At 41.5% G+C, this 25,600-nt stretch overlaps 1 protein-coding gene across 1 annotated transcript in view; it reads left to right on the plus strand.

Moving 5' to 3' along the window:
* Positions 1 to 25,600, plus strand: part of amot (angiomotin) — a 46,570-nt gene that overhangs the window by 14,963 nt on the left and 6,007 nt on the right. The window contains exons 8-11 of the mRNA XM_029447694.1: positions 3,541 to 3,737; positions 21,603 to 21,731; positions 24,592 to 24,830; positions 24,972 to 25,226. Coding sequence (XP_029303554.1) covers positions 3,541 to 3,737; positions 21,603 to 21,731; positions 24,592 to 24,830; positions 24,972 to 25,226 — 820 coding nt within the window. The remainder of the gene's footprint in view (positions 1 to 3,540; positions 3,738 to 21,602; positions 21,732 to 24,591; positions 24,831 to 24,971; positions 25,227 to 25,600) is intronic.

A 25,600-nucleotide genomic window follows, 5' to 3' on the forward strand; every position in this document is an offset into this window, starting at 1 on the left:
CCAATTAGTTCTAATCTTATTAATGGCAGATTCATCAACCAGAGAAAAAAGATCATAAAAATAAGAAACATGGCACCTAGATAAAGTTCTTGCTTTAAGTACCAGATCCACTCCACTGGGAGGCAGGGTTTGGGGGAATTGTGGAGAGTGGGTCTTAATAAAATCCCTTAGTTGAAAGTATCTGAAAAAATCACATCCTTTTAAATAAAAGGCAACCCGTAGTTGGTCAAAACTGGCAAACAGGCCATCAATGTATAACTCCCCTATGCAGCGGAGGCCTTCCCTCTCCAAGTAAGAGAATCGGGGGTCAATTGTGGCTGGTAAAAATAGATGGTTATTACAGACAGGAGTCGCTTGAGGAAGAGTGAGCCAACCAAAGTGACGTCTAACTTGTGCCAGAGAGTGTTAATTACAACTGGGTTAGATGTGAACTGTGAGGGGGAAAGGGGCAGAGTGCTACACGCGAGGGCTTGAAGTGACGTGGATCGACATGAGACAAGTGAACCAGAGCATAATCTTGTGTGTATTTGTGGCCCAGTAGTAGCCCATAAAGTAAGGTAAACCACCTAGGGACCTGTCTCTCTGCAGTAATGGTCTACTAGCTCTTGCATGTTTACCAGCCCAAATAAATGAGGAAATAATATTATCAATAGCAGTGAAAAAAGATTTAGGCAAAAAAATAGGTAGGCATTAGAAGATGTATAGATAGTTCATTTTTATTGTCTGAACTCTTCCTGCTAAAGAGAGTGACAGGTGGCCCCACCTTTGTAGGTCAGATTTGACTGTTGCCGTCAGGACAGTAAGATTTTGTTCTCGTAACGCACTAAAATACTGCGTGATTACAATGCCTAGGTATCTAAACCCTGAGTTGGATACTCTAAAAGGCAACGACAACGGAGGTAACTCTGTAGCCGATTGGTTGATAGGGAAACATTCACTCTTTTAGATGTTTAATTTGTATCCTGAAAATTAATCAAAAGTGAGAGTATGTGTGGATTACTAGCTTTAGGATCGCACACATACAGAAGCAGGTCGTCAGCATGTAACGAGACCCTATGTTTGATATCCCCCCTCTGAATCCCCTTAATTCCTCTCTCTGCTTTTAGAGCAATTGACAATGGCATGATAGCAATTGCGAATAGTAGTGGGGAAAGCGGACACCCCTGACGAGGGAAGAATTTGGAATTTTAAGTGCTGGTTCGTACATACAGTGGAGTGAGGAGAAGAGTACAGAAGTCTAACCCAAGAGATGAGGCCTGGACCGAAGCCCAGATGTCGAAGGACAGAAAACAGATAGGCCCACTCAACCCTGTCGAAGGCCTTCTCAGCATCAAGATATATGACAACCTCCGGTTTGGCAGGAGAAGGCGGACTGTGGATGACGCTGAGAAGTCTTCGGACATTTGTGAAGGAGTGCCTCCCTCTTAAAAATCCCGTCAGATATTCTGAAATAATGGAGGGTATAATAGATTCCAACCGACGAGCAAAAATCTTCGTGAGTATTTTCACATCTACAGACAGGAGCGAGATTGGGCAATATGATGCACAGCTCAACGGGTCCTTGCCCTTCTTATAGATCAGAGAGATAGAGGCTTGCATAAGGGTCGGCGGCAGTGAGCCTAGGTCGTACGACAAATTAAATATATCTAATAGTAATGGGGCCAGTTGATTTGAGAATTTTTTTTAAAGTTCTACCGGGTATCCGTCAGGACCCGGTGATTTGCCACTCTTCATGGACTGTATTGCTAATCTCAGCGAGCTGCAGGGGGGCATCTAGTATCTGTTGGTCATTAGTCGAAATCTTGGGCATATCTAGTTTATCAAAAAATGTAAGTAGCTGATCTTCGCTATCAGGGGATTCAGACGGGTAGAGTAGTACGATTTAAAGATGTTATTAATCTCTCCCGGGTCAGAAGTGAGAAAGCCCAACTCATCCCGAATCTGGGTGATTTGATTCAAGGCCACCCTAGCCTTTAATTGGTGGGCCAGGAGACGGCCAGCCTTATCTCCATGTTCATATATGGACCCTCGTGAATGTAGAAGGAGTCGTTCAGCCTCTCTTGTTAGGAAAAGGTCAAGTTCTGTTTGGAGCCCCATGCGTTCTTTAGATGTATCAGGTGATTGAGTGGATAAGAGTTGGTTGTCTAGATTAATGATAGACTCCTCCAGCTCTCTTTGGCGTGCTCTACGAATTGTATTAACATGAGACGTATGCGAGATGATCTTACCGCTTAGAAAAGCTTTAAGGGTTTCCCAGAGTAGGGACGCAAAAGTCTCTTCATTTTGGTTGGTCTCACAGAAGAATGCAATTGATTCCGAAATACACTCACAAAAGCCTGCATCAGATAGTAAAAGAGGGTCAAGACGCCAGAATCTAAATTCCTTAGGCTTATGATCAAAGTGAAGGTCCAAGATCACAGTTGAATGATCTGATACAGTTATCGGTGAGTACTGAATGGAGAATATCAACGAAATAAATGTTTTATCGACAATGAAATAATCTATGCGCGAGTATGAACGATGTGCATGGGAAAAGAAAGAGTATTGCCTAACCGAGGGGTGTGAAAATCTCCACAGGTCGACGTAGCCATAGTGGTCCATAAAAGCAGAGAGAGTCTGTGCCGTTTTAGAGGGCGCAACTGGTCTGGAACTAGATCTGTCTAGTGTTGAGTCTATAACACAATTCATATCTCCTCCCAATATTAATAGATGGGAATTCAAATCCGGAATGGTGGAGAATAGCGATTTCACAAAATTATTATCATTCCAATTGGGAGCATACACTGATACTAAAATGACCGGCTTCTGATAGTGTGCCAGAAATGATGACATAACATCCATTTGGATCTAACATTGTATTAGTAGGGGTGAAATTTACTTTTTTCATAATTAAAATGGCTGCACCCCTTGTCTTTAGGTTAAATTGCGAATGAAACATTTGTCCAATCCACGGCCTATTCAGCTTTCGCTGATCAGTTACAAAGATGTGTCTCCTGTATAAACATTATATCCGCATTCAAGTTTTTAAGATGTGTAATAATCTTTGTGCGTTTCACCGAAGCATTCAACCCACCAGTGTTCAGAGATAGTATCCTGACCGCCTTTCCACCACCAGTCCCTGTACCAGTTACATTAGCCATGACACCGCGTATAGCATCGAAAGTGTCAGGTCAGCCCTAGAACATCCACATCTAAAAATGGAGAGAACCGTGTACATAAAAATGACAAAACAGAATGTAAATGAAATAGCTGCCTCCAACAAATGGAAACCTATAGCCCCATCAAGATAAATGTCCCACCCTCTCCCTCCCATCCCCTACTCCCCCTCCCTCCCACCTCCTCCCATGCCCTAGCCCCCTTCCTTCCCCACCCCTTAGCTCCATCCAAAAACGTGTCTGCCAATAAAATTGCCAATGACTTCCCTATCTGAATCATCTCTTAAATGTTGCCATATACTACATTTGCAAGGTAGCTAGCAACATATTTAATTTAATAGTCTTCTTCCTATGCTCCTATTCTGCTTCTCTTTGTCCCTCCCAGCGTCAGGGAGGCACTCCAAGCAGTGGTGCGATCCCATCGGAGTACAACGCCACAGCCCTGATGGAGCACCTGAGGGAGAAGGAAGAGCGGATTCTGGCTCTGGAGGCCGACATGACCAAATGGGAGCAAAAGTACTTGGAGGAGAGCGTGATGAGGCAATTTGCCCTGGATGCTGCCGCCTCTGTCGCCACTCAGAGGTACATGTGCAAGGCAGTTATTCACATCTCCTCTCATATGTCCAAGATTTATTTATTTTCAACACATTACGAAATGCATGTTGTAGTCCCTTTATGCTACACAAGAACGAAAAAACTACAGTACAGAGTACAGAGGATGAGTTGAAGAGTCTGACAGCCTGAGGAAAGAATGATGGCCAATGATGGTGGTGTTGTCGGCAAACTTCACAACAAAGTTCTCTCCATGTGGAGTCTCGGGTGTACAGGGTGAAGCTGCGATATTCGAGTGCAGAAGGTCTCTGCCGCTGGATATTGGACTTCCTCACAAACAGAGTGTAGTACTTAAGCCCAGTAATTAAATTAGTTTCATGGGGAGATTGTATTGAATCCTGAGCTGAAATCAAGAAACAACATTCAGATTAATGTTTTGTTATTTTCAAAGTGTGTGTGTGTGTGTGTGTGCTGAGTGGAGGTCATCCTCTGTGGATCGGTTGGCTCTATATGGTGAGAGTCAAGCCTGGCTAGGATGTAAACATAATGGCAATGATATTCTTGATGGCCTATCTTTAGTGTTGTTGGTGCTCTCTCCAGTCTCTCCTGATTCTTCCACTTGGCCTCCTTGACGCTTTCGGTCTTGCTCTTGCAATACTGTACGCTGTACGTCAGGCAGATTTTTTCGTTGTTGGACTGGGCCATTACCTCTCCATTCATCCAGGCTTTCTGCTTGGGCAATGATTGTCTTTTCTTTGCGATCACCACATCATAGGGTGTCATGATTTTCCAAATCAATAATTCGATTAAAGTTTTTGTTTTCAAGCTCATGATTCAATAACTATTTTCAATTCAAACATATTTCTTGAGCACCAACGACTATGCCATTGTTAGAATATGGAGCTTGATTTGTAAAGATCAGCAGGTTATTGGTTGTATGTCCTCACAACTGTCATACTGTATACTGTACATCAGGGGTGTCCAAACTTTTTTCACTGAGGGCCACATACAGAAAAATATATGAAGGGCTGGGCCACTCACTCGAGGTGAGGTATATTGCCTTAAAAAAAAATCTATCAAATGTAGCTAGATTATGCTTGATAATTGAATATGCTCAAGGGGGGGGGGGGCAGCTTCCATCACAGCTTTCTATTAATGAGGTTTCATTTAATTTGTTACAATAAGGGTTTGCAGCTCATTCTCAAAACAGGAGCTTCAGATTGCTTCTTAGTCAGGATGGTGATCCCCTTCACAGCCCTGTATAAATGGGGGGGGGGATATCTCAAGCTTGTTAAACAAATAAGTTATTGGGCACAGTTATTGTTAACAAATCAACTAACGTTAGTTAGAAACAACTTTAATTGACTAAATGTATTGAAAAATGTACCTTACATAAATACTGTGTAATATATGTTTTAACTCCTATAATGGGAACAGCGTTGCACTCAGTGGGAGCAGTTATGCTGTGCTTTGGACTGAAGGATCCTGCAGGTCAGGAGTAAGTTTGGTGTTTGAGATACAAAGGACATCACAGAGATGTAGTTGTGTCTCAAAGAGACGGAGCATCACACAGAATGCTTTCATGTGCGCAGTAGGCTCTTGGTCAGTGTTGAGATGACCAGTAAGATCAACTAAAAATGCCAGGTCTGCCAAACATGGAGGGTCACTCAGTTTATGAAGAGGTCGGTCCTTCTCTTTCAAAAACAGATCGATTTCTGATCTTAGGGAATAAAACCGTTGCAGCATGGAGCTGCGACTCAGCCAGCGCACATCAGAACTGTAGAGTGCGTCCCCGTATTCAGCATCGACATCAGATAGGAAAGCTTGAAATTCTCTGTGGTAAACTCCTCGTGCTCGAATTATGTTGTGCCCTTTAGATTCGTAAGACCAAGCAGCTCTTCCGTAACGCAAAAGTTATCGTCAACTCCCCGCAAACAAAATGAACAGCTGTGTGATGTCTGTCACATCTGTGCTCTCATCACATGCAATCGAGTAAAAATCTAAAGCACAAGCTTTATCTGACACTTTCCATTCATTTAACCTTTCTTTCATGCTGTGCAGAAAAATCTACTTTTTCACCCATCTGTTTTATCTTTCCATGTTTTTAATGTTGCGCTCTGGAGAGAGCTGCTTGTTGGGTCAAACTCCGCCGAAGAGCGTTAACTTTATCCAAATGCACTCGTCCTTTCAGCTCGTCCAGTTTGGCATGTTTCATGCTGTAAGGGCACTCGAGAGTCTTTTTCATCACCGCAAGCGCGTCCACACAAACTAGGCACACTGGCCTTTTACTTCCACAAAGAAATAATCGTTCGTCCATTTCTCCTGGAAAATGCGACATTCCAGCGCCCCCTGGGGGGCACACCGCCCCGTTGAGAACCCCTGATGTAGAGTCAACTTACAACAATTTGTTTGCTCATTGTGAAGCATCGAAATTCGCTGCAGTGTCACAGCCAAGCCGTTCAAGGAAAACTTACAAGCTTAGCTATGTCATTCACCTCTTAAGGCCCTGTCACACATATCCGTATGACAGAAACGTATGCCGGTATATATGAAAATTAGCTCAAAATGTGTTAGAGTCCAAATACGTCCAACTTTTCCACAGCGGTGTTGTAGCTGACGCATACATAACAAATTATTATACGTATGTCAAACATTGATAGCGTATCACTTACTTATTTAAAACGTATCAGAGCGCCTGACCAACGGAGCTGGAAAAGTGCCATTTGGTTCACGTCATGCTGATGCTGGAGAACGGCTAAAATGCTGAACGCGAGCTGTACTGTAGAAACACGTTTAATAAATGACTCCGTCGTCAGGCATAATGTTAACATAGGGTAGGAATAGGGTATCCACTCGTTATCAATAAATTGGCTGTAGGATTCACCGTCAGCCGACGTAGCCTATATCTAACGTTCCTCTAACGTAGTTGCGTAGGTATTCACGTAGGTATTTACGTACTATATTTACGTAGGTAAGTATTCACGTACTGTATTTACGTAGGTAAATATTCAACTACCTATTCCGTATTCACGTATATCTAACGTAACGTCTGCATATCTTATGAAGCACACGTCGGTTATGTCCGGTAATTTTGAACATGCTGAAAACATCTGCGTTTAACAACGCACCCCAGCGTAACGCAGTGAGCTGTTAACGAATACTACTTATACCTTACCTTATATCTACGTAAACCAGCATGTTGCCGATATTTTGTATACACCATATTTTTGTATATCTTATGCATCCATTGGGCATTCGTCTGATACATTTTGTATTAGGAAGTGATGCGCTATCAATAGGTTAGACATGCGTATCTGTATATGTTCACTTTTCCGATCCGATGAAAAGTTGGACGTATTTGGACTCTGACAAATATTCGTATGCGCCGGCATAAGTTTCTGTCATACGGATATGTGTGACAGGGCCTTTAAGGTTTTTCTGACCAAATTTCAGATGGATCTGCTTAATCTGTGAGGAGTAGGTTGTAAAAGTACACAAGCTGTAACCTGCTGTTGCCAGTAGGTGGCACTATGACCATGAGTGCAATAAACGGGCCTTTATACTTCCACGCACGGCAGGGTAACTCGCGGATTGCGGCCACAAATACACAGGAACACTCAGCTGAGTGGAATAATGCCTTCTACAAATGTCTGCAACAAATGGTGCATGAGTTATGGAAGGGGGCGTAAGTGTAGGGGGCGGGGAAACCGTCGCTAATGAAAGAGGAATTATCTGCTGAGTGCAATGATACCTCCCACAATAGGTATTTTTTGATAATAGGTTTTTCTGTTGAACTGTATTTTGTCTACTGCTAGTCTTGATAGCTGTTGAGTAAGTTTTAATTGCTAGCCATCAGTCAGGGCCTGCATTTCAGTCTGCATTTGTATATCCCACCCACACCTCACATACCCAACACCTCGTCACAGGAGGCCTGTGAAACTGCCAGTCAGCTACAAGATTGAATTCATCTCTGGCTACGCCTCCCAAAAATCCCTTGACTTCCTCGCCTTTCTCACTGAGACTTGGATCACACCTGATATCACTTCCACCCTTGCTACTCTCTCCACAGCCTACTCCGTCACCCACTCTCCCAGACCCACTGGTCTACTGATCTCCCCCCAATGGAGTTTTTCTCTCTACCCATTGCCAGACTTCACTCCTTTTGTCTTTGGAATTTAATGCAGTCACTGTAACACAGCCGGTCACATTAAACGACGTTCTCCTATCTGAAAATGGTCTACAGCTTGTACTTCTCTGTGACTTCAACATCCAGTCAGAGAAGTCAACAGACTTATTATCTTTTCTATCCTCCGTTGTTCTTTCCCTGTGTCCGTCCCCACCTACAAACCACTCTGTAACCCCGCTTCACATCTCTGATCACTTTTTCATATCCTACTCTCTCCCCCTCTCCCAGTTTAAAAAGCCTAACACTGTACCTGTCCACCGTAATCCTCTCTTGCCTCATCTGTCCTCTCAGCCCTCCCTTCATCTGACTCACTTATGCTTGCCAACTCTGCCACAGACACTCTTCTCTCTACTCTGTCCTCCTCTCTGTACTCTCTCTGTCCTCTCACTTTATGGCAGGTTCGCTAGTCCCTTCCAGCTCCCTGGTTGGATGACTCAGTGCTGACAGAACCATCCTACAAGCAGCTGATAGAAAATGGTTGAAATCAAAACACCCTGACGACCTCCTTGCCTTTTAAACTCTTCTCTCCTCTTTCTCTTCCTCTATTTCAGAAGCAAAAAATGTTTTCTTCCAATCTAAAATTCAATCCTGATTCTCCAACCCCTAAAAACTCTTCTCTATCTTCTCCACCCTCCTCGATCCCCCCCAGTTCCCCATCTCCTTTTTCCCTTCTACCATGTCACTTTGTCAATTACTTTGTAAAAAGAATAGAAAACATACACTCTTCATTTTCCAACTTACCGACTGACATCAACTGTTCACCATCCACATCACTTCCCTCCACTCTAACTTATTTCTCCTCCCTCTCTCCAAATGAGGTTCTTACTGGTTACCTCTGCCCACCCTACCACCTGCCCTCTGGACCCTATCCCCTCTCACCTTATCCAGTCTATTGCTCCTGACCATCTTCAACTCTCTCGTCTTTGCTTCACCAGAACAACCTTCTTGATCCCCACCAATCAGGTTTCAAGGCAGGCCACTCAACTAAGAGCTATAGCAGCCTCCCTCTTTTCTGTTGTCATCCTTCTGGACCTTTCTGCTGCACAGTGAACACAGTGAACCACCAGATCCAACTTTACACCCTCCAATAACTGGGAGTCTCAGTCTCTGCTCTCTCCCTGCTCAAATCCTACCTAAAGGACCGCACCTACAGGGTAACTTGGAGAGGGTCTCTGTCGGACCCCTGCCAACTCACCATTGGGGTTCCTAGGTCTCCTCCTCTTTTCTCTTTACACCTATTCACATGGTTCTGTCATTCACTCTCATGGCTTCTCCTACCACAGCTATGCAGATGACACTCAACTGATTCTGTCTTTTCCCAGGTCCAAAACCCAGGTGGATGTCCGCACACCACTTGAAACTCAACCTCGACAAGACTAAACTGCTTTACCATCCGGGGCAGGCTCTCCCATTCAACACCTTACTCTCAACATCGGCACCTCGGTTGTTTCCCCGACTCGGACTGCAAGGAATCTGGGTGTGACACTGGACGACCATCTGTCCTGCAGTGCCAGCATCGCTGTAACAGCCCGCTCCTGCAGATACACTCTGTACAACATCAGGAGTATACTTCCCCTACTGACCCAGAAGACAACACATGTTGTGGTGCAGGCTTTTGTCATCTAGCGCCTTGACTACTGCAACTCCCTCCTGGCTGGACTGCCTACATGTGCCATCTGACCTCTACGGCTCAATGCAGCAGCTCGACTGGTCTTTAACCTACCCAACTGCTCCTCTGCTCCCTTCACTGGTTACCAGTGGTTGCTCAAATCTGCTTCAAAACACTAGTGCTGGCCTACCGTGCGGAGAATGGATCAGGCCCTTTGCTACTTTCAGACCATGGTCAAATTATACACCCCTGCTCGCTCACTTCGCTCTGAATCTGCCGGTTCGCTATTCCCTCACTGCGAGTGGGACCCAGATACCGCTCAAATAAAACCTGCCTGTTTGCTATACTGGCTCCAAAATGGTTGTCGACAGCATACATTTCTGTATGTGGCACTTAAATTAGTTAGCTTATTTGAAGCTAGTGTACTGCACTTAAAATTATTTCACCTATTTGAAGCTAATGTACTTGCAAGATTCTTGCTCTGCTGAGTACAGTGACGCCTCCAACCCGAGTCTATGACAAACGGTCCATGAGTTGATGAAAGGGAGCGAAGCTACAGTGTGGGGGGGCGGGGAAAACCCACACCTTTGGCCTATAGATATGATAAGGCCTGGACCCTTATCATGAAAGTGAAATTTGGTTCAGATTGAACCATGTATGTTGGAGTTGCAACATTGTTGTGTTTTATGGCCACCACGCCACGGTAGGGTCGTTCCATAAAACTGGCATATAAATTTCCTCAGGCCTAGATCCTGATTGAACATGGGACATTTCATTCAAATTGTACCAAGAACATTGGAGTAACAGCATAATTGTGTTTTTTGGCAGAGTTGCCACAGCCAATATGCCTGCACTGCCATGGTCATGCCATGAAAACTGGATTGAATCTGTAGGTGGAAGTAGTTAAAGTACGACACTATCAATTTACAGAAACTTCCTTTTACCAGTAAGGTGGCGCTATGACTGGGTCAATATGGGCATGAAGATGTTGTAAGGGCTGGACCCTTTGGACCTGAACAAACAGTTAAGAGTCATATTCATATAAGTGTTCACACATTTTATTTTATAACAAGAATTAGAAATGTTTTTCTAATTGTTAAAACTAATCGGAATTAATGGTAACAAACTTACGCTTACGCTCTGGTCGGCACTTGGACCAGCAGCAGACGAGCTGCTTGAAGTAGCAGAGCTAACATCTGCATCACTGGTGCTGGATTCAGGCTGTGTGCGTTTAAACAACGTGGATATTGTCGCCTGAGTTTCCGAATGTTGGAGTCGACGTCGCTCCATTTATAATTAATGTTTTGGATTTTTTACTTTTTTGCACGTTGTAGTTCTCTCCTCTCCTTTCCTCCGCTCTGTCTCTGACTGTATGCACATGTGTGTGTGTTGGGAGCGCCCTTCGCGAGAGCAGAGGAGAGAATGTGAATGCAGTAGACACGGAAATGTGCACATAAATTATATAAATAACATTTTAGTGTATTTAATAAAAAAGCACCTGTTCAATGTGAAAAGTGAGTTGTGATTTGGCGCTATATATTGGGGGGTGCAGCACCTCAGACTTGTTCCATTGTTGGCTGCTCGTGTATCGTTGGAAATTGTTTCGCATTTCTGATAGGCTGCTGTGTTTAACACCAATTAAAGTTTGAATGTCTTAGCCGTTTCTGATTGGCTGCAGTCTATGACACAGATTAAAGTTTGAATCTCAGACTTCTTAACGTTGCATTTGTTTAACATTCCTGAATAAAATTTCAATTTACATAGCTTTTTTTTCTCCCTGGGTACATGGTGTATTAGGGCAATTGAAGGTAAAAACAACAAATTATTTTAATAATATTTATTATTATTTAGAAATGTTATTATGTAACTTCAACTTCAATATAGCAGCATAATAATAAGAACAATAATATAAGAATTTGAATAAAAAATGAATATAATAAAAATGTAATATAAATAATAAATACTAAAAATAATAATAATCATAATAATAATAATAATAATAATAATAATAATGCAAACAGAATAATAATCAACATTAAAATACAATTAGCCTACATTTTATTTGATGGGGGGAGCTCCTGGATAATGGATAGGGGGTGCTGACCCAAAAAAGGTTAAGAACCTCTGTCCTAGAGGTCTCCACATGATACAATTACCTACCAAATTTCATACGACTACGTGACTAGTGGGGGCTTTTACTTTGAAAACGGAAATATTTATATAAAATAATTAGTGACCTCAGATTAAACTGACACAAACAAGGTCTCAATTCTTATCCTGCTAGACCTAAGTGCAGCATTTGACACGATCGACCATGACATCCTAATTAATCATCTAGAAAAATTGGTTGGTCTTTCTGACTGTGTATCTGATTCAGAACATATATCAACGGGAAAAAATATTTGTTCAGGCTTGGAGATCATGTGTCAGAGAAGCATGATGCCCACTTTGGAGTTCCACAAGGGAGCTGCCTCGGTCCATTACTGTTCTCTCTATACATGCTACCACTGGGGGACATCATTAGAGAACACAATGTGTTCTTCCATAGCTACGCGGATGACACACAACTGTACATCTCTGCTGAACCAAATGATGCTACAGCTGTTAACTCCATCACCACCTGTATGTCAGCAATAAATAAATAGATGAGCAATAATTTCTTAAAATGAAATGAGAACAAAACTGAAATCCTACTAGTAGGTCCTGTAACAAAAAGAGAGATGATGCGGAATAACATAGGGAAACTTACTCCTTTGACCTGAAGTCACAAGTCTTGGTGTTATCATAGACTCAGATCTAAGCTTTAAATCCCACATAAACAAGGTGACAAAAACATAATTCTTCTATTCTAATTTAAGGTCCTCCTTCTTGTATACAAATGGAACAGAACCGCACCAAGTTACACTGCCAACTCTCTAATCAACTAGAACATTACGATCATCCACTACTGGTTTATTAAATGTTCCCAGAAACATCCAAAAGAAAATTGGGGATGCAGCCTTTTGCAATTATGCACCAAAGCTATGGAACACTTTACTTGCAGACATTAGGAAGGCAAACTCGCTCAATATCTTCAAAAGTAAGCTAAAAACATATCTTTTTACTTTAGCCTTTCAATGGTGATATTTCATATCTTTTTATCTTAGCCTTTTAATTGTGAATTATTACTGGTTTAACATTGTAACTAGGATACATTTTCAGAGTGTGTATTTTTGAAAAACTTGAGATCAAATAGACTGTTTTACCACGGGAAAAAGAGGAAGTTTTTCTGATAAACTTTTTCGTTTTTTGGCTTTAAACGACAGGTTTCATAAAACTTAACGAACAGGGGTTTGTTTATGAAGCGGACTTTAACCAAGATTTTGCCAAAAGAATCTGGACTCACGGAGACGTCTGTGTTTTATACGTTAAAAGGTCAATAAAGAGGTTGACACTGTAAACGTAAATCAAAGACTAATGGGTAGCAAAGGGAGTAAACCAGTTGAAGGGTCACAGGGGCCCATTGTTGATCTCATACTTTCAAAATATGGCCCTGATAGTTTAAAACATTTACAAGAATGGTGTGCCAATGTTATTTTATACTATTTTAATTCTGCTATTTTAGACTATTTTAATTCTGGCTATTTCAATTCTGCTATTTTATACTATTTTTATTCTGCTATTTTACCTGCTATTTTATCTGTTATTTCATTCTATTTTAATTCTGCTATTTTTATAATGGTACTTCAGACTCATTTACATCAACACTGTGATTATTATACTGTAAATGCTCTTATTCTGTCTAATCTTGTACTAATTGTTATGTTTTTTCTGTGAAGCACTTTGGGCTGCAATTCTTATATGAAAGGTGCTATACAAATAAAGCTAATTATTATTATTAGTATTATAATAATAATACTAATACTAATAATAATAATAATAATAATTCCTAAAGTTTCAATAGGGTCCTTCGACCCTCACCTTGTCAGTGCCTGGACCCTCATAACCTATTTCACCAGTCAATTAGGAATAAACTGCAGGCTACACAAAACAAAAAGCCACTAGATGGCAGAAGGGTATACACAACAACAGTTTGATTTAACTCGCCTGCAAAAAGCCACCAGATCCTGAAATGTAGTTTTTGGTTGTTTACATAACTCACGGTGAAGGCAATTGCTCAAGGGCACAATGGTGGCAGCCCTGGTATTGAACTCACAACCTTCTGGTATTCTGCTTGGAAGCCGTACCACTAGACCAGTGGTTCCCAAACTTTCTGTGGCCAAGGCACACCAAAGACCAAGCCAAAATCTCAAGGCACACCTGTGTTCATATCCGGGCAAAATACCCTCTCTAACACATAGTATCACTGTTATCACTCTGTGAATATTTATTTATGTAGTCCTTGTAACGTAGCTATTCTCCTTCACACTAGCAGAGAGCCTTTGATGTGTCACACTCTAATATTTCCCACCCTGCGCAAATGGCTATAACGGGGTTCGCTTTGACAGATTTCTTTTTTAATGATTGTTTTATTTATATTTAGGCCAAAGCATATAAGACCTATTATTTCTATATTGTGAAATAAGTGTGTTGGAAAAAGTACCGATAAAGTACAGTGTTTCCCTGCGCTGCGCCCCCCCACCCCTCCCACCCCTAAACTTCAAGATGTTTTTATATATATATATAGATTCACAACTCACTTTTCTTATTGAACAAGAGCTCTTTTATTAAATAAACTAAACGCTTATGTCATTTATCTAATTTATTTGCACGTTTCAGTTGCTTTGCGTATTTACATTCTCTCCTCTGCTTCGCGGCACACCATTTGGGAATCACTGCACTAGACCACTAGATCACTTGACTTTTTTTGATTATTTATTTAGTAAACTCACAATGACCTAATCTTTTTTCCCTGATAATTCTACATTGTAAACAAGACAAAACCGTGTTCAAATCGACTGGAGTACAGCCTTAACGTATCGGAGGTACTATTGATTAAATATGATCAACTTGGCTTTTATCTAGATTATATGGCTATGTACCACAATCCTTTAAAGTAGGTGTAATAAAACCTCTTCTTAAAAAGCCCAGTCTTGATCCAGAGGTCTTAGCCAACTATTGGCTGATATCTAACCTTCCCTTTCTCTCTAAGATCCTTGAGAAAGCAGCATTATATTACAGAGACTGGAATATTATATTGGCATAAAAGGAACCGCACTTAGCTGGTTTAAATCCGATTTATCTGAGCAATCTCAGTTTGTACGTGTTAACGGTGAATCCTCCATGCCAGCTAAAGTCAGTCATGGAGTCCGGCAAGGTTCTGTACTTGGACTATTCACCTTATATATGCTTCCTTTGGGCAATATTATAAGGAACCACTCCATAAACTTTAATTGTTATGCGGATGAAACCCAATTATGTCTCAATCATGCCAGATGAAACCAATCAATTAGCTAAACTTCAATCATGCCTTAAGGACATAAAAACTTGGATTTCTAGCAACTTCTTGATGTTAAACACAGACAAAACTGAAGTTATTATACTTGGCCCAAAACGCCTCTGAAACGCATTATCTAATGACAGAAACTCTGGATGGCATTAATTTGGCCTCCAGCACCACCGTAAGGAATCTCGGCGTTATGTTTGATCAGGATTTGTCCTTTAACTCTCCTTTAACTTGTCCTAAAACAAATTTCAAGGAATGCCTTTTTGCATTTACGTAACATTGCAAAAATAATGCACATTCTGTCTCAAAATGATGCATAAAAACTAGTCCAGGCATTTGTTACTCATTATTATCAGGTTGTCCCAAAACGTCCATTAATTAAGACCAAAGATCCAAAATGCTGCGGCACGTGTATTGATAAGAACTAGGAAACATGATCATATTACTCATTTATTAGCTGCTCTGCATTGGCTCCCGGTGAAATATAGAATATAATTTTAAATCCTTCTCCTGACCTACTAAGCAATTAATGGTCAGGCACCAGCTTATCTTAAAGATCTCATAGTACAGGGGTCGAGAACCTTTTTGGCTGGGAGAGCCATAAAAGCCAAATATTTTTTTATGTATTTCCTTGAGAGCCATATATTTAATAAATGTGAATGTAACTGTATGCGTGCATTTTTTAAAGAATAACACGTCTCTGAGTACTAATAGCGGTATCAGTGTTTCATTGAACAGATGCTCTTTTATTAAATAAACTAAACGCTTACGTTATTTATCACATTTATGTGCACGTTTCAGTGTTTACTGCACGGGTGTCAAACTCAAGGCAATTATATACGGCACGCTGGTTTTGGTAATTAAATTAATGCATGGCACAACCACGGGAAAATACATATTCGAGGAAGTATCTAAATGTGTGAATGAAATGAAAGACACCACAGATCTCTGGGACGAAAGTGACGATGTGAGCTGGCCTGTTTGTGCGACATAACGAAGCATCTCACTGTTAAACCTGCAGCTTCAGGGCCGTGTGATCACGGACATGTATGATGCAGTGAGAGCTTTCCAAGCCGAGCTTCCTGTGGGAGACTTGGATGCAGCAAGGACACTTTGGTGACTGCGTGTTTCCAAACACTGACAAACCATCTCCACTGCTGTGTTCCCGACAGCATTCTGCTGATAAACTGAGCGCATTTGCCGACTTTGTAGCTCAGAAATTTAAATTGAACTGCTCAGCAATCCGTTTGCAGTTGACTTAAATATGTTCCATATGTTTTTGCACTTTATCCAATATGTTTTATCCTGTTCAATAAATGTGGACCATGTTTGGCCTTCGACGTAGTCCCAGTTTTTAATGTTGGCCCTCTCTGTGATTGAGTTTGACACCCCCGGTCTACTGCTTGCTTTGTGCAGTTTCTCTTCTGCTCGGTTTCGCGAAGGGCGGGGCTCCGCCCCCTACGCACACACGTGTGAACACACCTTAACCTACAGTCAGAGACAGAGCAGAGGAAAGGAGAGAACTAAAAACAAATCCGCCGCTAAATGTTTTACTTTAAAATTACACAATATAATTATTTATTACTTAAAAAAAAAAATGTCAGTTAAAAATTGTCTGCGAGCCATATTGTGTTATCGAAAGAGCCATAGGTTCCCGACCCCTGTCATAGTACCTTATAAACCAACTAGAGCATTGCGCTCCCAGAATGCAGGGTTATTTGTGGTTCCTAGAGTCTCTAAAAGTAAAATGGGAGCCAGAGCCTTCAGCTATCAAGCTCCTCTCCTGTGGAACCAGCTCCCAGTTTGTGTTCAGGAGGCAGACACCCTCTCCACATTTAAAAACAGGCTAAAGACTTTCCTCTTTGATAAAGCTTATAGTTAGGGCAGGCTCAGGCTTGCCTTGGACCAGCCCCATGTTATGCCGATTAGGGTTAGACTGCCGGGGGACACCGTCTACTCTTTCCTCCTTCTTTCCCCATCACTCTCTCCTCCTCTCCCTCTCTATCTGTATGCATTCATGTCCCTTAAATGCATGTTACTAACTCAGCATCCAGGGCATCATCCCCTCCAAAACAAATATATATTTACATATATATATTTGTTTTTGGACGGGAAGCTTTTTTTTTTTTACATCATCCTGGATTCTATTTTTAAATAGGATTTTTATCTGTTTTAAGGACTAAACTTGATAACATTTCTGAGAATTCAGATAGAAATTCAGAATACGGACTAGGAGGGCGGTACACAGTAACAAATAAAACTGGCTTTATTGTTTTCCATGTTGGGTTTGAGAGCGTAAGAACAAGGCTTTCAAAAGAGTTATAGTTTAGTTTAGGTTTAGGGATTGATCAAGAGGTTTGAGTCAAATATTGCCACAACTCCACCTCCTCGGACAGTACCTCGAGGAATGTGAGTATTAATATGACCAGGTGGAGTGGATCCATTTAGACTGACATATTCTTCATGTCTCAGCCAGGTTTCAGTGAGACAAAATAAATCAATCTTATTATCTGATATTAAATCATTTACCAATCCAGCTTTCGTTGATAAAGATCTGATGTTTAAGAGTCCACAATTAATTTTTCAATTTAGTTGCACTTTTGCAGCGGTGGTGTTTATTTTAATTAGGTTTTCATGTATAACTCCTCTTCTGTTAACCATAGATTTGATTTATTTCAGTGGTTGTGGGGCAGACACAGTCACTGTGGGGATTTGAGTGGGTGACTGCCCGGAAAGAAGCACTTCTCTGTGTATAAGACTGCAACTCTGTCTCCTGGTCTCAACTCTGGGTTGTCATGGATTAGGTCCACTAATAAACTTTGCAATATTATTGGATATGAGATCTGCTCCATCCAAAGTAGGATGGATGCTGTCACTCCTAATCAGACCAGGTCTTCCCCCGAAAGTCTGCCAATTGTCTACGAAGCCCACATCATTATCTGGACACCACCATGAGAGCCAGCGACGGAATGATGACATGCGGCTAAACATGTCATCATTCAAAAGATTTGGCAGAGGACCAGAGAAAACTACGGAGTCTGACATTGTTTTGGCAAATGTACACACCGACTCCCCATTAACTTTAGTACACTCCGATTGACGCAATCGCGTGTCATTACCGCCGACGTGAATAACAATCTTACTGTATTTACGTTTAGCCTTAGCCAGCAGTTTCAAATGTGCTTCCATGTTGCCCGCTCTGGCCCCAGGAATGCACATGACTGTCGTCGCTGGTGTCTCAAAATGAACATATCTCAAAATTGAGCTACTGATAACCAGAGTTGGCTTCTCAGCTGGTGTGTCACTGAGTGGGGAGAACCTGTTAGAAACAGCAAGCGGTTGGTGGCTTCTGATAACACTTCTTTCGGACAGTCACCCAGTCTCCCGGCTGCTCGGGCCCCGCCGGGGGACAGCTAACAGGAGATACCACTGGTCGGCCCACACCGGCTATAGGGGGCTTGCTAACAGCTACAGTTGCTAACCGCTGACTAACCATGGTGCGGAGCCGCTCATCTATCCCTCAAAAACTCGCCTCCAACCCTGCGTATAAACTACATTTAATACACATACCATTATCACTAAAGGAGGCAGAGCAATAGCTAAACATGAAACACACCGAGCAGGAGAGAGCATAACAGGAAGAGGAAGATGCCATCGCTAGCTGCCGAGCTGCAGCAGCTAACGTTAACAGAGCCGAAAGGAGCGTAAAGAATTGAGGATTTAGCGAGAGTCGCTAAGAGAAGGAGGATAAGGAGAGAGTTGTAAGTGCTTAGGAAGTACAAGTATAGGTTTAGATAGATGACAGGTAATTAGCCGATGTGATCAAGAATATAACAACATTAACTGGGTCAAGCTGGAGCTGCCGAAGTATGCTACCAGCAACACAGAAACATTAACAACCGGAAATGACGCACTTACCGTAAACACAGGAGGATATTAAGTCTCCGTTGATGTACAGTTAGGTCCATAAATATTTGGACATTGACACAATTTTCATAATTTTATATATATATATAATAGACGACCACAATGGACTTGAAATTGAACAATCAATATGTGCTTTAAGTGCAGACTTTCAGCTTTAATTTGAGGGTATTTACATCCAAATCAGGTGAATTGTGGAGGAATTACAACACATCTTATACATGGTATCCCCTTTTTAAGGGACCAAAAGTAATTGGACAATTGGCTGCTCAGCTGTTCCATGGCCAGGTGTGTGTTATTTCCTCATTAGTTCATGTATAAGGAGCAGATAAAAGGTCTAGAGTTAATTTCAAGTGTGGTATTTGCATTTGGAATGTGTTGAGGTCAACTCTCAATATGAAGTCTAAAGAGCTGTCACTATCAGTGAAGCAAGCCATCATTAAGCTGAAACATCAAAACAAACCCATCAGAGAAATAGCAAAAACATTAGATGTGGCCAAATCAACTGTTTGGTACATTCTTAAAAAGAAAGAACGCACTGGTGAGCTCAGCAACACCAAAAGATCTTGAAGACCATGGAAGATAACTGTGGTGGATGACAGAAGAATTATTCTCCTGGTGAAGAAAAACCCCTTCACAACAGTTGGCCAGATCAAGAACACTCTCCAGGAGGTAGGTGTATCTGTGTCAAAGTCAACAATCAAGAGAAGACTTCGCCATAGTAAATACAGAGGGTTCACCACACGATGTTAAACCATTGGTGAGCTTCAAAAACAGGAAGACCAGATTAGAGTTTGCTAAAACGCATCTAAAAAAGCCTGTAAAGTTCTGGAACAACATCCTATGGACAGATGAGACACATATCAACTTGTACCAGAATGGTGGGAAGAGAAGAGTATGGAGAAGGGAAGGAACTGCTCATGATCCAAAGCACACCACCATGGCATGGGCATGTATGGCTGCCAATGGAACTGGTTCCCTTGTATTTATTGATGATGTGACTGGTGACAAAAGCAGCAGGATGAACTCTGAAGTGTTTCGGGCAATATTATCTGCTCATATTCAGCCAAATGCTTCAGAACTCATTGACGGCGCTTCACACTGCAGATGGACAATGACCCAAAGCACACTGCGAAAGCAACCATAGAGTTTTTTAAGGCAAAGAAGTGGAATGTTCTGCAATGGCCAAGTCAATCACCTGACCTGAATCCAATTGAGCATGCATTTCACTTGCTGAAGACACAACTGAAGGGAAACTGCCCAAAGAACAAGCAGGAAGTGAGGACAGCTGCAGTAAAGGCCTGGCAGAGCATCACCAATGACCAAACCCAGCGTCTGGTGATGTCTATGGGTTCCAGACTTCAGGCTGTTATTGACTGCAAAGGATTTGCAACCAAATATTAAAAGTGACAATTGGATTTATGATTATGTTACTTTGTCCAATTACTTTTGGTCCCATAAAAAGGGGATACCACGTATACAATGTGTTGTAATTCCGCCACCATTCATCCGATTTGAATGTAAATTCCCTCAAATTAAAGCTGAAAGTCTGCACTTAAAGTACATATTGATTGTTTAATTTCAAATCCATTGTGGTGGTGTACAGAGCCAAAATGATGAAAATTGTGTCAATGTCCAAATATTTATGGACCTAACTGTATATTCCTCAAGATTGATGTGGTTCTCCTGGGTTGCGGCATCTCATGTGCCAGCATGTGCACTCAAAAACGTTCTGTAGAGCTGCTGTCCACTCTTTAACTGTTTCTTACTGATGCGTTGACCCTTTTAATCAGCTGGGAATAAGTTGGCAGGAGAAGCAGGGAAACTTGATCTGACTGTCCAAAGAGAAGGCGGGGAGGGCTTTGTAGCTGGCAAGAATGTTTGTTTAAACATGGTCCAGGATATTGTTTCCCCTTGTGGGGATGTGGACATTCTGGTGGAATTTAGGCAAAACAAATCTGAGATTTGTTTTATTAAAATCACCAGCTGCAACAAATAACTTCTGGTTGTTTTGATAATACAATTCCTGTTGGGCATTTTTTGGTTTACATCAAGATAATGACAATAATAATTCATAAGCTGATGTTGAATTGCAACTTTATTCAACATTTGCAGCAACCAACTCAGCTGAGACACCTGTCAAACTAATTTTCTGTCTTATTGGAAAAGTAGAAGTGGAACTAGCAATTAAGGTGTGTGTTTTCCTACAAATTTACATTGAAGTATCCACCTGCCTGGTCATTCAAAGAACTGCAGCTACACTCATTTATTTTTCATTACATTACAGGTAATTTAGCAGACACTCTTAGCGACTTACAGTGAACTAACTACAGGGACAGTCAGGGTTAAGTACCTTGCTCAGGGGCACAATGGTGGCAGCTCTGGTATTGAATTCACAACCTTATGGTGTACTGCTTGGAAAACGTACCACTAGGCCATTATCACCCCTTTAACATTCTGCTGTGGTGGGCACTGTTAGTTTCAAATTGTCTCTTTAGTTTTTGTTTCAACATTCAGAGGGAATAAATTGTTTGTATGAGCATCACCAGCTTTTTATATTTTATTATGTTTATTCTATTTTTGATCATTATTGTATATTTTAAATATATTTTGCATGCACTGTAAATGGCCTAATCCCACCTATCCCAGGGTAAGCATTAAGAACAGGTCAGCAATTTAGTGTGAAGTGCTGTGGATTAGCTACTTCTGAAGTGTGTTTTCGTCTAAAGGAGGCTCCGTCCTTTGTTTCAGGGATACAGCTGCAACAGTGATAAGCCATTCTCCCAGCAGCAGCTATGACACATCGGTGGAGGCTCGAATCCAGAAGGAAGAAGAGGAGATTCTCATGGCCAATCGGCGCTGTCTAGATATGGAAAGCAGGTAAAGTACTCTCCTGAGACATGGCATGTAAGTATTAAATGTATGAAGTCAAAAAACAGCCTCGTAAATATTCCTTTTACCTGCGAAGGAAACATGATCCCAGTAATGAGTTTTTGTTTTCAGGTTGTGGCTATAGGTTCTTCAATATGTCTTGAGTACAAGTTCTGTATTTTAGTGAAATCCAACACACAGGACCTAAACTGACAACTGGTGCAAAGGCAAATTCACATTTATCTACATATCACTTAAGTGGGCTATTAAATGGACAGCTGGAAAAGTGTATGCGTGTTAGAAGTCTATCCGTAACGTCAGTGCCCTGAGCGGCCATGCAGCAGCGAGAAAGCCAGAAATACACACAAATCTATTACATTGTAATTTATTCCCATGCTCTCGGCTCTTCTTTCTGAATCTGTCGAAACATTTCCTGTAATTTGGCAAACACATAATCCACACAAAGAGCATGTGTTAAAGTATTATTTTAATTAGGGTTATTAACTCTTCTCTTTTGAAATGGACAGAAGGGAAAAGCAGTCTGGCAAGAGTGACTTTCTTTTCACTAACACCACTTCTACACAACACAGCACTTTTTTACAGTCAATGTGATGTCTTCCTGATTTTATGCATCTTTCCAATTTTGCTCCCCCATTTTATAACTTAACCAGGCGACCCATGGTGAGGAGTATTGATCTTTCCTATCCTTTGTTTTGATTAAAATATGTGTTATATCTGGAGTGTAGTATGTCAAAAATGTTACCCAAGAAACTAAAATTATCTAAAGAGATGGTGGTCATAAGACCAGAGAGACAAAATAGCACACCTGTCCGTGCCATTACGTTACCGGTGATATTAATAAGAGTGTGTGTGTGTGTGTGTGTGTGTGTGTGTGTGTGTGTGTGTGTGTGTCTGAAAAACACATTAGAAATGAATCTGTACCGTTACGGTACAGGTGCCCGGAACGATCGTGCAGCAGCGAGATACCATCAGGGGGAAAGTGAGAAATATACACAAATCTATTATATTGTAATTTATTCCCATGCATGCTGCTCAGAGTACTCTGTCAGCAGCTCTTCTGGCAGAAGACATGCCTCTCTATCTCTCCACTTGCCAGCTGTACAGTCCCGCTCTGAGCTGGTTTCTGTATCAGCACTCGAGTGAACATTATTTTTTGCATGGAGTGTGATGTGCTGGAAATGACAGACTTGCGATTCTTGCACTGCTTACTGTGTCCACTACGCTTAACAAACATTATGTTACTCTATATCATGTCTACACCACACAATGTAATGTTCAGGTAAATCGGATGTTGTTTGTAACATAAGGCTGATTTCCTGTTGCTGGTAGGTGACGCTATGAGTATGAGTCAATATTGACACGTAGATGTCTTGTTGATCAAAATAAATTTGGAGGAGATAGGAGGGTGCTGAAGTTACAACAACTTCCTGTTTTAAGGCGAATTGCTCAAAAAGGCCGCAACACCACGGCAAGGCCATTCAGTGAAAAGTCACAATTTTGATAACTTTCATCATTAAGGTCTTACAATGGTACTGACCAAATTTGATATTGGATTAAATATATAGGAGAAGTTCATTAAAGTACAGCGCAAGGTATTCTCTCTTCTCTTCTGAAATGGACAAAAGGGAAAAGCCGTCCAGTGAGTGACATTATTTTGACTATCATCACTTGGACACAACACAGTACTGTCTACAGTTACTGTGGTGTCTTTCTGATTTTAGCAGATGGTGAGGAGCATTAATCTTTCTTATCCTATGTTTTAATAAAAAATATGTTTTATATCGGGAGTATATATCAAAAATGCTACCCAAGATACACAAATTAACAAAAGAGAAGATGATCGTGGCAAAGAAGTGGATTGTCAGTGGAGTTGAGTTGCCTGTGTGACCTTTTGGTGGTTTTTCGGCCAGCCCCCCATCAAATAAAATGTAGGCTAATTGTCTCCCCTGAATTGTAATGTTGATTATTATTCTGTTTGTATTATTATGATTATTATTCTTAGTATTTATTATTTATATTACATATTGATTATATTCATTTTAACCTATATTATGTTATTAGAAAAACTCAAATTCTCTGAGCTTGAAGTTACATAATAACATTTCTAAATAATAATTAAAATATTGTTTTTACCTTCAATTGCCCTAATGTACCCAGCGAGCAAACAAAGCCATTTTATTCAAGAGTGTTAACCTGATTAAAGTTTGAGATTCAAACTTTAATCAGTGTCATAGACTGCAGCCAATCAGAAACGGGTCAGACATTCAAACTTTAATTGGTGTTAAACGCAGCAGCCTCAGAAATGCTGGTCCAAGTCCCGACCAGAGCTTTGTACCATTAATTCCGATTAGTTTTATGGTATTCATGGTGTATCCTTGAAGAACATTCATGCTTTTGAGCAGTGGCGGCTGAGGGGGACGGTGCTGTTTTTTTTCAAGCAGCACTTGCTCAGCAAATTAAAAATAAAAGTCTGAAAACACACAAAGTTGCCTGAACACGGCATGGAAGTTCTATAAACGGCCCTCTAAAATATTGCTTCCATCGCCCCCCGACGTTCTATGAACGCCCTCGTTGAGAACCCCTGCCATAGACGTCACCTACCTGTCACTCAAAGTGGCCATAAAAGTTTGCGCCCCCCCACAGTTGTCATGACTGTGGAAATTAGCTGTAGAGACCAAAAGCCAGCGTGTACACAAGGAAGACCAGAAATAAATGGTTACAATGTGTAGTTTTTTAGTCCTTAGTCCAATGAACTGAACTAGTGTTGTACTCACGGTTGCTCTCAGGGTCTCCTTGTGCAGTAACTATTGCTCCATTCTGGTCCTCCCTCTTGTTTTTCCTAATCCAGGATAAAGAATCTTCATGCCCAGATCATAGAGAAAGATGCTATGATCAAGGTGCTTCACCAGCGCTCCAGGAAGGAGCCCATCAAGTCTGATGCGCAATCTGCTATGAGGCCCTCCAAGTCCCTGATGTCCATTTCCAACACTGGCTCTGGTGGTTCAGGACTGCTCTCTCACAGCCTGGGCCTCAGTAGCTTGCCCATCACCGAAGAGCGCAAGGACACCAGCTGGAAAGGCAGCCTGGGTAAGAACCAATATTTACTACGTGTGACACTTTTAAGAACAGCAGCTGAACGGTACTATGGTAAGAACTGGGGCTGGACGTCAGTCAGCTACGGTGTTACTGTGCTTGAGTAATAACAGCTCTCTTTTCATTTTCCTCCAGGGGTTCTGCTGGGTTCTGAGTTTCGGACAGAGTCTCTCAGGACTGAGTCAATCTCATCATCTCCCTCACCAGTGTTTCCTTCCACCCCAATGACCGCAGGCCACTTGAAGACAGGCAGCAGGGACAGCTACACACAGACAGAGAAAGGACAAAGTCAGGACACTAGCAAGCCCAGCACTCCAGCCCTGCAGAGCATGACGCTGCCCGCTCGTCTGTCCAGCCCAAGCCCAGTCTACATCCCGGACCGTATAGCAGGTCAGCTTACACTGTCTGTCAGAAATGTCAGTACGGGCTTAGAGTTTTTCATCGTTCAGGAGGTTTTTACTGGGAGCCGGATTATCAGAGATCTTCGTCTTCCAAAACTTTAAAACACTGAATAAAGCAGATTCACATTAAAAATCAGTGTTCCCAGAGGGAACACTCGTAGGGGCTACGAGCTAAAGGCTAATGTTTGCGCAGCTATTTTTCTGCTAACTTAAGATCCAGACCTCCGATGACATCTGGTTAAAATTTTGTTAAAAATCAAATCAAATGTATTTGTATAGCCCAATATAACAAATTATACATTTGTCTCAGTGTGCTTTACAGACTGTACAGGTTACGACATCCTCTGTCCTTAGACCCTCGCA

This window comes from Cottoperca gobio, chromosome 14, assembly GCF_900634415.1.
Source record: "Cottoperca gobio chromosome 14, fCotGob3.1, whole genome shotgun sequence".
NCBI classification, from domain to species: domain Eukaryota; kingdom Metazoa; phylum Chordata; class Actinopteri; order Perciformes; family Bovichtidae; genus Cottoperca; species Cottoperca gobio.